The sequence below is a fragment of the Carassius carassius genome, chromosome 41 (genome assembly GCF_963082965.1).
Source record: "Carassius carassius chromosome 41, fCarCar2.1, whole genome shotgun sequence".
NCBI lineage: Eukaryota > Metazoa > Chordata > Actinopteri > Cypriniformes > Cyprinidae > Carassius > Carassius carassius.
The window spans coordinates 6,927,352-6,938,624 of record NC_081795.1 but is presented as its reverse complement, the minus strand read 5'-3'; the positions used below and the strand labels follow the sequence as shown (position 1 = coordinate 6,938,624).

Here is an 11,273-nt window from a genome sequence, read left to right as displayed (position 1 = left end):
GCGAGAACTGAGGGAACTCAAGGGGCTGAAAAGTGACTCCTTGATGGCTTTATTTCTGCTGGACAGGTAAATCTTTCTTTTTGTATTTTGATCATACATATTTTTTTTGTTTATTTTTTCATGAAGCATGTGTCATTAGCAAACGTAGCAGCGTAATATAGCTAACATGACATTACTTAGCGAGCCGTAGTAGAGGCGATAAATAATCTATAGGAGCCCAGAAGGGAGGGGGTGGAGTGAATGGAAATAATGAGCTGTCTTTAAAACAGCCGTGAGAGGTCTACAGACACTTGATTTTTATACTTTCTTTTTCAGAGTACTTACATTTTAATTATGTATTGATATATAAATAAAGTTTAAACAAATTTGGAAAAAAAGTTTTTTATACATTTTTTTTACCTACCCTGCCTTTAATTAGATGAGATGGGAATCATACAAATACAAAGAAAACTATAAAAGAGAGAAAACATGCTCTGAAATGTATAGCCATTTCAAAGGCTTCGTGAAATTTCTCGCTGTACAAATTAAAACCTTCTTACAATAACTCCATGTGCCAACTACAAAATGTATGATCTATAAATATGAGAATTAAAACGATTTGGATGTTGATTTATTAAGGAACGCCTTGCTTACATAGAGATTGGTTAGCTTCACTGGTTAGTTTCAACCTGTTAACGTTCATTCAGAACATGTTGCCTTATGCACGTTAGACGTTTTAACCTGTGTTAAAAAATTAACCTGTCTGTGGAAAAAACGGAAACTACGCTACATCTGTTTAGAAAACATCTCTAACCAATCAAAATCCTCAAAAAACAACACGTGACTGAACGCGGAAGCGCACAAGTAGTGGACTAAAAACGTCATTGCTGTCAGAGAGCTCAACCTGTTCAGTCAGAAAGCCCTAAACCGAGCGGAACACTCATGAAACTCCATATTTCACCTTAATTTATCACATCTTCTGGTGAGTTTCTAAATGAAAGTGTTTTGTTAACTGCTTTAAATGGCAGTGAGAGGTGGAGGTTAATATGTGGGGTTTATGAAAGGGTAACTTAGCTAGTCAGTAACACTTTCACTGTTTGATTCTGTAGCTTAAATACTTAATAAGATACTTGTGTTTCAAGAGTCACTCGATAAACTATCGGCTAGGCCTCTTCTTCAAGTATAAATCACATTGGTAATGTGAAGCGGATGTTTTGTTTGTAAATCCTTATGTATAACACTCTCATGGTCAGTTAATAAGCTAACTTAGTAGGTCATTATAAGCTTGTCCATTACTAAAGATGTCAGAAAAAAAGTAATTTAGCTTTAAATTGATCTGAATACGCATAATAATTTAATTCAACATCTGATGAAGTTCTTCCTGTAGAAAAGTAATATATTGGTAATTTACCATGGTACAGCTATGAGACAAGATGGTATAATAATAGTTATCTGATGTATGCCACAGTTCTGAAATACATGTTTTATTGTATTTACTCTTTAAAAAAGAGTACTATGCTTTAAAATAATAAACTTGAGTGTTTAAATTATATAGAATACAACTAGTTGAACTTGAGATTGCTTTTTTGACATAAGTATGACTTTGTAATTTCATGAGTTCTTCCATTGTTTCTGAAATATGATTAAAGTCTGCTGAATGTATTGACAATTTATGGTAAACTTAAATGTGCTTTAATGCCATTAATTTTTAAACGTCATGTTCATGTATTCAGATATATTTGTAATTACACATTTGAACAGTTTTAGTTCTAGTTTAGTACATTTAAAACATATTTACTTAAATGCAATATCAACAATAAGTATGTGCTTTAGGCAACACATTAAAATATGTGTATTTCTTTAAAGGGATGGTTCACCCCAAAAATTTAAATGATACCATGATTTACTTGCCCTCAAGCCATCCTAGTTGTATATGACTTTCTTCTTTCAGATGAATCCAATCAGAGCTCTAAACAATATCCTGGCTCTTCCAAGCTTTATACTGGTAGTGGTAGTTCTCAATAGTCCAAAAGAAGTCCAATAAAGCGCATCTATCTATAATAAAAAAGTGTCCCATATGCAGTGGGGTAGACAGAATTACATTTTTGGGTGGGCCTTCACAAAAGCGAGCGGGCACTAGGCTATCTAACAGACGGAGTTCAGTGGCATAGCGCAAATCCCAGCCTCCAAATGCAAACTCAAGGGTCAGTGAAGAATTAAAAGGTTCTTCACAAAATCATTTTTGGTTCCACAAAGAATCATTTAGTCAAAGGCTCTTTAAAGAACCATCTTTTTCTCAACTTTTTATAATCTGAAGAACCTTCTTTCTCCATAAATAACCTTTTTGTAAAATGTAAAGGTTCTTGAGATGTTAAAGGTTCTTTATGAAAGCATTTAGACAAAAGGTTCTTCTATGGTACCTTGAAGCACCTTTATTTTTAAGAGTGTATGACTACATTTACATTATGCATTGAGGAGGACCCCAAACTAAACTCATTGGCCAGTTTTGTTTATGGTCCACGATATTGGTAGATTCTGTGTAATAAACCATGTGTGACTGTATATTTCAAGTTGTTAAAGACATCAAGTTCCCACTTTAAGTGAACCTTAGTTCCCAGGTCATCTACAAGATGGATTCTAATTGAAATGTTAAAATGTAAAATATTAATAATAAAATAAATAAAACATGTTTATTCTGTGGCTCCTGAAAATATTATTTGGGGCCTAGGCTCCTTACTCAATTTTTTTTTTTTTTTTTTTTGAGTCCTGGGGACTCTTTTTATTAAGGTTGGATGAACTTTATTGGACTTCTATTGGACTACCGAAAAAAAAAAAAAGCACCCGCTCAGTGCCATTATAAAGCTTTATAAAGAGCCAGGACATTTTAAAATATAACTAATATTAATATCTCTTTAAGCATGACAAAAAAATATTAAAATTTACTTTAAAGTTAGATTTTTAATTTGACTATATTATCTACAATTACAGTTTTAAAAAATATATTTTGAAGATTCGAAATACGCTACAAGTGAACTTTCAGTATAATTAAGTCTTCTTTTTTACAGCGGTACACATCCATGTGCACGTTATTCCGACAAAAACAACAAACATTTATTTTTTGGTAAAATTTTTACGAAATGTGAAAACCTTTTATTTCACAAACCATCTTTCCAATTCCCCAAAAAAGTTAATTGTGGAAGTAGAATTTGCATGTTTGCAGATCTTGTAATATGAGCAATGTGAGGAAGTCGTGTGGGATAGAGGCAATTATGTAGGCTGTAGTGTTAAAACACATGGAGTTGACAACGTTCCTGACTTGTCCTTTCAGTCATGGAACAAGCGAAGCAGGAGGCCTTTGATCACACCAGGCTGCAGGTGATCAAAGATGGGTACGAGAAGGCATTTGCATGCATCAATAAAGGTCTTACCGAGGATGAGGTGGGCCACAGTGGAGAGGCGCTAAAACTGTACCAACAAGGGCGGCAACACCTCCTCAGGGCTCTCAGTGTTCCCTCGCAGGGCATGGAGTGTGTAGGTCCCTCCTGGGAATCGGCTAGGCAGATGCAACACAAGATGCAGGAGACCCTCAACAACATTACCACTCGCCTAGGCATGCTCGAAACCAGCTCAGACCCCAATGGAGTCTCGGATAGCAGTGCAGCCCCTCATAAACTCTACCCTGAAGTCCTAAAGGTCAAGCCGGAGAGGCCGACTCCACCACAGATGCTTGCTTCTAACAGCAGGGTTGCAGGGGCTTCGAGTGGGCCTGTTCCGGTCGCTCCCTCAATGCAGCTCAATATGTTAAGCAAGCAGCCTCCTGCATACACTCCTCAAGCTGCTGATGGACACCTGACCATTTCCTATGGCACTGACTCAGGCGAGCTCTCCCTGGTTGGTGATGAGTTCTACAGCCATACGTCTAATTCTACAACACCTCCTCAGTGTCTTGGGGAGGATGGAGAGGAACTCTTTTTCCTTCCTCAAGGGGTGCAGATCTTCCTGGTTACACCTGAGGGGCAAGTCAGTGCTCCCTCTTACCCAGGGTACCTGCGCATTGTAAAGTTTACCAGTGAGCGATCAGAAAGGATTCCAAACAGGCCACCCGCCTTCCTACAGGTAAGAAATCAAAAGCTGTGTTACTTCATTATTCTTCATTATTCTCTGCCTGAAAGAGAGAATCTCACAAAAAAAAATCAGAAATGTTATTTTTATATTTTTTGATAAAGCATTTACATAAATTTTTCAGTAAGAGTTTTTATTATGTGATCTATATAGTCTACTATAAATCATACTTTTGAGGTGGGAATGTATAAGCAGATTAATATTCGGTAACAAGTAGTAGGACATGGTCCTGAATTAACATCCTCATGCATCCTCAATTTTTATTGTCTGTGGATTTTGGTGGCTTTTATGAAAGTGCCAACCTTGTAGCCTGGAATGACTTTCATTAGCCAATAGCTGCTCTCTTATTGTAGGGGTAGGTTAGTAACTAGACCTTTCATCCTTGAGGAAACCACACTTATTTTTATTTCTAATTTCAGGTTTGTGGCTGGCTTTACCCCTTGATGGCCTCTGATTCCCCAGTCCTGCTGTGCAACACTGGGGTGTACATGTTCCCTGACATGATGGCTCCCACCCCGGGCTCGTATGTTGGTGTGGTCCTTTCTTCTGAGCTTCCCCAAAAAGAACATGAACTCTTCCAGAGTCTTCTTTCTCAGCTGACAGACCTGCATGTCCAGGTGAGCTGTCCCTTTGTCTCCTCACGTCTCACCTCAGAAACACTGGACTTCAGAGCAAGTGTGGTGGTCCAACCTCGTCTCAAACTTTGTGTGTCACTGACTCTGCAGCTTTGAATCTTAATTCCAGTATTTCACTTGTTACTGCCCCTGTTTGGTGTTTTTTTTTTTTTTTTTTTTTTAGTTTTTTTTTTTTTATTACAGACTAGAATCAAGAATTGAACACTTATGGTAAAATCTTTATCTACCGGTACTTTTGATGCATTATGTTCACTGTTTGGAATGCCTTTAAATCATATTTTTGCAAGTTGCTTATATGCATTGGGCACATATCTTATACTGTACAAACTGCATCTGCCTGCCTCATTAACCCTTTTTCTCTACACATTTCAGTTGTATTTGAGTGTTTAAACGATTTACTTAAGGTATTAATGCATTGCAATATCACCGAATGATGAGTGCATTTGAGTTTTGTATATTTATGCAAAATAAAAATGGAATGCCAACACAACATGGTGATTTTTAGAAGTCTTTAATCTTTTTTTATATAGAAGAAACTCTAATGAATAAACCAATGGAAACTTAGAAATTTCCAAATGACATTAGAGTGGTAGACTTTTACACCTAAGGCAGAATGCAGAGAAAAAAAAATTCCATAAATAAATTAAATATAAAATAAATATAAAAATTAAGTACAAAAGTAAAAGAAAATTGTGTATAAATATTGTTATTTTATAAATATTATATAATAATAGTAATTACTATTCATATTAATATTATTTGTACTTTTAATTTATTGTTATTGTAGATGGAACTACGGTATCTTTTATCATTTAATGCACTTGACACTGGTCCTTACGATGCTTCCATGGTTTCTGCTGCTTGCACTGCATCTAACTCTGATATGCATAAGCGTTTCACACACAGGCTTTGGGAATAATGTTCATTACTCATGAAAAAGTGAGCTGGCTTGGCCTGTGCTTTTGAGCTGGCACACTCCACTGCACTTGCATGGATTGAGAGCATACTGGAAAAGGAGAATGAATTCGCTGTAATGCTCTCAGAAAACCAAGAACATTGTTGTTTCCCTTCTCACCTAAGGAGAGTGGCGAATGAGAGCACAGCCAAGCGTGACAGTAGGGCACTCACAATGTTATTCTTCTTATTCAGTTGCATTATAATAAGTCATTATCCTGTTCTAGTGGTTATGTGAGTCAGAAAAACATTGTTCATGCTTTTAGAAATCATTTCACAGAGCAGCTGCTGCTGAGTTTGGAACCAAGTGTCGCAGTTCCCTGTGAAGGAGGGGGTGACAACAAGCACATCCATTGTTGTGGAGATAACAGGTTGTTGTAGCAGACCATGCTGACTCACTGGCACAAGTGTTTAGAGACAACAAAGGATTTTTTTTTTTTGGCAAACGGGGAGAAATCTGAAGGCATCCCCTCCTTGTGTCATAAAAAATACTTGCTAATGTCCATATAGTCCTCCTACCAAGTCACCATTTGCTTTTAGTGATTGCTTGAGCCTACTTCTGCACTCTTTGTGATGATCTGTTTTAACTGTTGCCCGCTATCCTGTGTCCCCAAGGCATCAGATGGCACAACCGATACCATTAACCTGGGTCAGAAGGTGCCGATGGAGCCTCCTGCAGCTGAAGAGGAGAAGGTACTTCCTGAATGGAGCGGGAAGGTGGCTCAGGGGGTCTTGACTGGTAAGAAGAGGGATCTGATTCCCTTAAATACGGCTTAAATGTAAAGAAAGGTGTGCAACATATTCATAATAGTATTCAAAAGTATGGTGTGGGTAAGATTTTTATGTTATTTATAGAAGTCTCTTAAGCTCACCAAGGCTGCATGCATTTGAACCAAAATACAGTAAAACAGTAGTATTTTAAAATATAATTACATTTGAAAATAACTGTTTTTATTTTATTATATAAAAGTAATTTATCAAATGTAATTTAATCCTGTGCAAAGCTGAATTTCTTAGCATCCATTACTCCATTCTTCAGTGTCTCGTGAAATATTTTGTAATAAAATTAATATCTTTACTGTCACTTTTGATCTATTTAATGCATCCTTGCTGAATAAAAGTATTATCATTTGTTTTTAATCCTACTGACTTCAAAGTTGTAATTCAACAGTAATTTTGGATGTCTTAAGAAATTAAATGTAAAAGTGTATCATAACTTCTCATTACACCATATAGAAACTTTGTTATCCTGGCCTTTTTTTGCGTAGCAATCATTTCAGAAGTGAGGTGGACAGAAATGTCAAATGTAATAATAATATTCATAAAAATAATATTTATGTATATTTGTATGTAATTAAAAAAAAAAAACTAGAAATAAGATACACTGCTGCACAATAACCAAAAACGTGCAAAAATGCTTTTTTTTTTAGTCTGGGGAACACGTTCCCCATGTATTCTATGCCCATGCTACAAGGATCCACCACGGAGGGATGAAAGAGTACACAGGGTTGCCAACCCTTGTACTAGAAAAACAGTTACTGGCACCAAAACAGTGATGCTGTGATGCTCTCCTTACTGTATGAAATCTATCAACAGGGGCTTCACGGCTGAGCTGGGGGTTAGTGAAGGGGGCTGAGTACACAGGCAAAGCCATACATAAAGGTGCAGCCAAACTACGAGAGCACATCGCTCCAGAAGACAAACCAGCCCAAGTCAGCCCCACAGTAGCCAAAAGCCTCCATGTGACCAAACAAGCCACAGGAGGAGCAGTGAAGGTCAGCCAGTTTCTTGGTAAGGAAGTGTCTTTGTAATTTCTTAATTTTGTTGATAACAATCAACAGATGAGACGCACTATATTTATGTTCTGTTCTGTTTCAGTGGATGGGCTGTGCACAGTCACTGGACATGTCGGCAGAGAGTTGGCACCCCATGTTAAGAAACACGGAGGGAAGCTTATCCCAGAGTCCCTGAAGAAAGACAAGGATGGCTGCTCCAAGATTGATGGTGCTATGGTGGTTGCAGCAAGTGGAGTTCAAGGTGAAGTAAATCATTCCACCCAGAAATGATTCTTTTCTTGGCTGTTTTAGTCACATTGATGTCTATTACACAATAACTTTATTATCTTATAGGCATTATTGATCAGATGGTTAAAAGGATTTATTAAGTTCTTTACACATACAAAATTTACCATGAAACAAAAAAGCCATCATATTATAGGCTACATTTATTACAAATACTAAATAGTGTCAAGAGCCAATGAATTGTGCTATTATCCATTAAGTGATTAATAAAATACCATCATAAATTTTGGGGTCAGCAACATTTTTAAAAAAAAAACTTCTTCTTTTTTTTTTTTTTTAAATGTTTCTGTGCTCTTCAAAGCTGCATTTAGTTGATAAAAAATACAGTAAAGCAGTAATATTGTGAAATATTATTCGAGTTTAAAATAATTGTCTGCTCTATGAATTTATTTTACAATGTTATTTATTTCTGTGATGGCAAAGCAAATATTAAGCATCAGTCGTCATTGTCATAATCCTTCAGAAATCATTCTAATATGCTGATTTTATGCTTAAAACATTTCTTATTAATTAAGCCTCATATCAATACTGAAAACAGGTCTAGAAACTGTGAAACATTTTTTTCATGATTCTTTGATGAATAGAAAGTTCAAAAGAACAGCATTAATTTGAAATTAAAATATTTTACTGTCACTTTTGATTTTGAAAATTAAATAATACCACAATATCTTCTTCTTTTTTTTTTACTGTAACGTACTGTAACCTTTTGTCAGGATTTGCAACTGTTTGGACCGGGTTGGAGGTTGCAGCAAAGAACATTGCAAAGAGTGCTGCTGCCGAGACTGTTACCACGGTAAAACATAAGTAAGTAAACTACACAAGGGTCTCATTCCACCTGCTGTAAAGTTCATCATACCTGTTTTAACGGCATTTGCTGTTTTTCACCAGTAATTTTCGATTCGAAAAATAAATGGCACTCATTAGTCACGAGCATGGCTAAAGCTTATCTTAGTTTGAGTCAGTCAGCGCTTGCATGCATTGCTAGTGATTTATAGGACATAATGATTAGATCACTTCCATTAGCATCTTGTGTTGCTGTGCACAATAATCCACAGCTCATTTATGGACTGAATATGTGTTCCTAACAGCCAAAAGTAATTAATCTCATTGTCTTTATTGTCTTATTTTTCTTAACTTTTGAACATTTTAAGCCTGTCTTTATTTATACTTTTGCATCAACAGAAGGTTTTTCCAGGATTTATCAACATAATTATCATATGACCAAGATGCATAGTATTTATGCTTCAGTTCAAAAGTTTGGGGTCAATAATAAAAGTTATAATTATATAATTAATAATAATAATAAAAAATAATAATTCATTATTTTATTCAGGAAGGAAGCATTAAATTGATCAAAAGTGAAAGTAAATGCCTTTATAAATATTTATTTCAAATAAATACTGTTCTTTTGAACTTTCTATTCATCAAAATGTTCCAATCATCAAAATTAAAAGAATTATTTCTGAAGGACCATAAGATTGGAGTAATGGCTGCTGAAAATCAGCTTTGCCATCACAGGAAAAAATAACATTTTAAAATATATTAAAATAGAAAACCGTTATTTTAAATCAGTGTGCCCAACACTGCTCCTGGCGATCAACTGTCCTGCAAAGTTTAGCTCCAACCCTAATCAAACACATCTGCCTTTAATTTTTAAGTGATCCTGAAGACCTTAAATAGTTACTTCAGGTGTGTTTGATTAGGACTGGAGCTGAACTTTGCTGGACAGTCGATCGCCAGGAGCAAGGTTGGACACCCCTGTTTTAAATTGTAAAAGTATTTCACAGTGTTACTGTATTTTTACTCTATTTTGAATCAAATAAATGCATTTTAGGTGAATATAAGAGACCTCTTTTAAAAACTTTGGAATGATTGTGCCAATTCTTGTATATTGTACAATTCATTAAATGAAGGTTTAAGATTTAATGTTTATATCCTTCCAATAACTATCCAATATTTAAAAGTGGAAAATAATGGTGATTACCACTGATATAGCTCATAATATCGTAATGTTTTTTAATTCTACTAATTTTTACAACCATTTCTTAACTATGCATAATATTGGCCATTTAGAATTCAACTTTGCACATCACAATATATATATATATATATATATATATATATATATATATATATATATATATATATATATATATATATATATATATATATATATATATATATATATATATTATGGCATCTTTAGGATTTAATTTGGCATTTTAAATCAAGTTTTAAATCAAGATTTTTCTCTGAAGAAATGACTGAATCCCTGCATGTTTGTTTAACTGCTGTCCTCTGCTTTGATTGTTGTCCATGTCCTAAACCTTCCATTCCATTAACTCTTTCATCACTCCATTCCCTCCTTCACTAAATGTGGGTTATCTATAATCAAGGTATGGGGCAGAAGCGAGCCAGGCCACAGATCACGCTGTCAACTCAGCCATCAATGTGGGCGTCACTGCATTTAATATCGACAACCTGGGGATCAAGGCAGTGGTCAAGAAGACTGGCAAAGAGACTGCCCGTGCCATCCTGGCAGACTATAAAGTCCAAGAGCCAAGCAGTCAAGTTGAGAAACATAAAGACCAAAAGTAAAGTTTAGATTCAGACCTCTCGTTTCAGGTGTCTATTTTGAAGAGTTAACCAAATGACTGATGAAATGGACTGATCCTTTTCCTGTTTTACAGTGAATGCTTTTGTTGTTATTTGTGACTGACACTGAAAGACGTTCCTACAGTTAGTTGTGCCGTCATGTTTACTATTTTCACGGTGTTATGGGGGAATAGGTAAATGCACTTTAAAAAAAATTCTTTACAAGCTGACTGACAGCCCTGCTGGACAGTATTACTGATGTTGCCTTACACTTAACCAGCAATATATTCAACATGGAGTATGATATAGAGGTCAGATATTAGAAATCTGTTTATTCACAAGCCAGAAAAAAATCTAACTTTTTGGAAAACGTTTAAAAATTATAGTATTTTAAAGTTTAAAATATGTATTTAATATTAATAATATAATATTTTAAATGAATGGGGCTTTTATTTAATATTAACTGCATTAAACTGTAAAATGCCATATATTTGAAGTCATCCCTTTGTAGATATTGACTCATAAAACATCTCTATGCTTTTATTCCCCGTGAAAACTGTTGACATTGACTGCACTTTTTCTTTAAACTTGACTACTGACTGTGTTTCTACTGTGTTTCTATAAATTATATATAAATATAAGCTTGAACTTCCATAACATTTCACTCAAAAGCATTAACATTTGAATTAAGAGTTGTTAATTCTTTGTCTTGATCCATTATATATGTCTCATTTGAATGTATGGAAAACATAATGTGTAAGCATCAAGTTTAATCACAAGTCAATAGGTTTGCTCAATGACAAATAATATAATAGCCTATGGGTATCTGACATAATAAATGAAACATTTAAAACAATATTTTGTGTGTACTCTAATTGAAACACTGTTTGATGCGTTAATATGTGTT

General features: G+C 35.0%; 1 protein-coding gene across 1 annotated transcript; it reads left to right on the top strand.

Moving 5' to 3' along the window:
- Window positions 1–852: 852 nt before the first annotated feature.
- On the top strand, window positions 853–10,655 carry spartb (spartin b). The gene is made up of 8 exons (XM_059534208.1): window positions 853–961; window positions 3,308–4,095; window positions 4,521–4,718; window positions 6,306–6,429; window positions 7,287–7,481; window positions 7,569–7,727; window positions 8,485–8,575; window positions 10,168–10,655. The coding sequence occupies exons 2-8, from the start codon at window positions 3,310–3,312 to the stop codon at window positions 10,367–10,369; spliced, it is 1,755 nt and encodes a 584-aa protein (XP_059390191.1). The 5' UTR covers window positions 853–961; window positions 3,308–3,309; the 3' UTR covers window positions 10,370–10,655.
- The last annotated feature ends 618 nt before the right edge of the window (window positions 10,656–11,273 follow it).

Coding starts and splice junctions, on each gene's coding strand:
- spartb (XM_059534208.1), top strand. CDS start 3,310: ATGGAACAAGCGAAGCAGGAGGCCTTTGATCACACCAGGCTGCAGGTG. Junction 4,719..6,305: donor TGACAGACCTGCATGTCCAG/GTGAGCTGTCCC, acceptor TGTGTCCCCAAG/GCATCAGATGGCACAACCGA. Junction 7,728..8,484: donor TGCAGCAAGTGGAGTTCAAG/GTGAAGTAAATC, acceptor ACCTTTTGTCAG/GATTTGCAACTGTTTGGACC.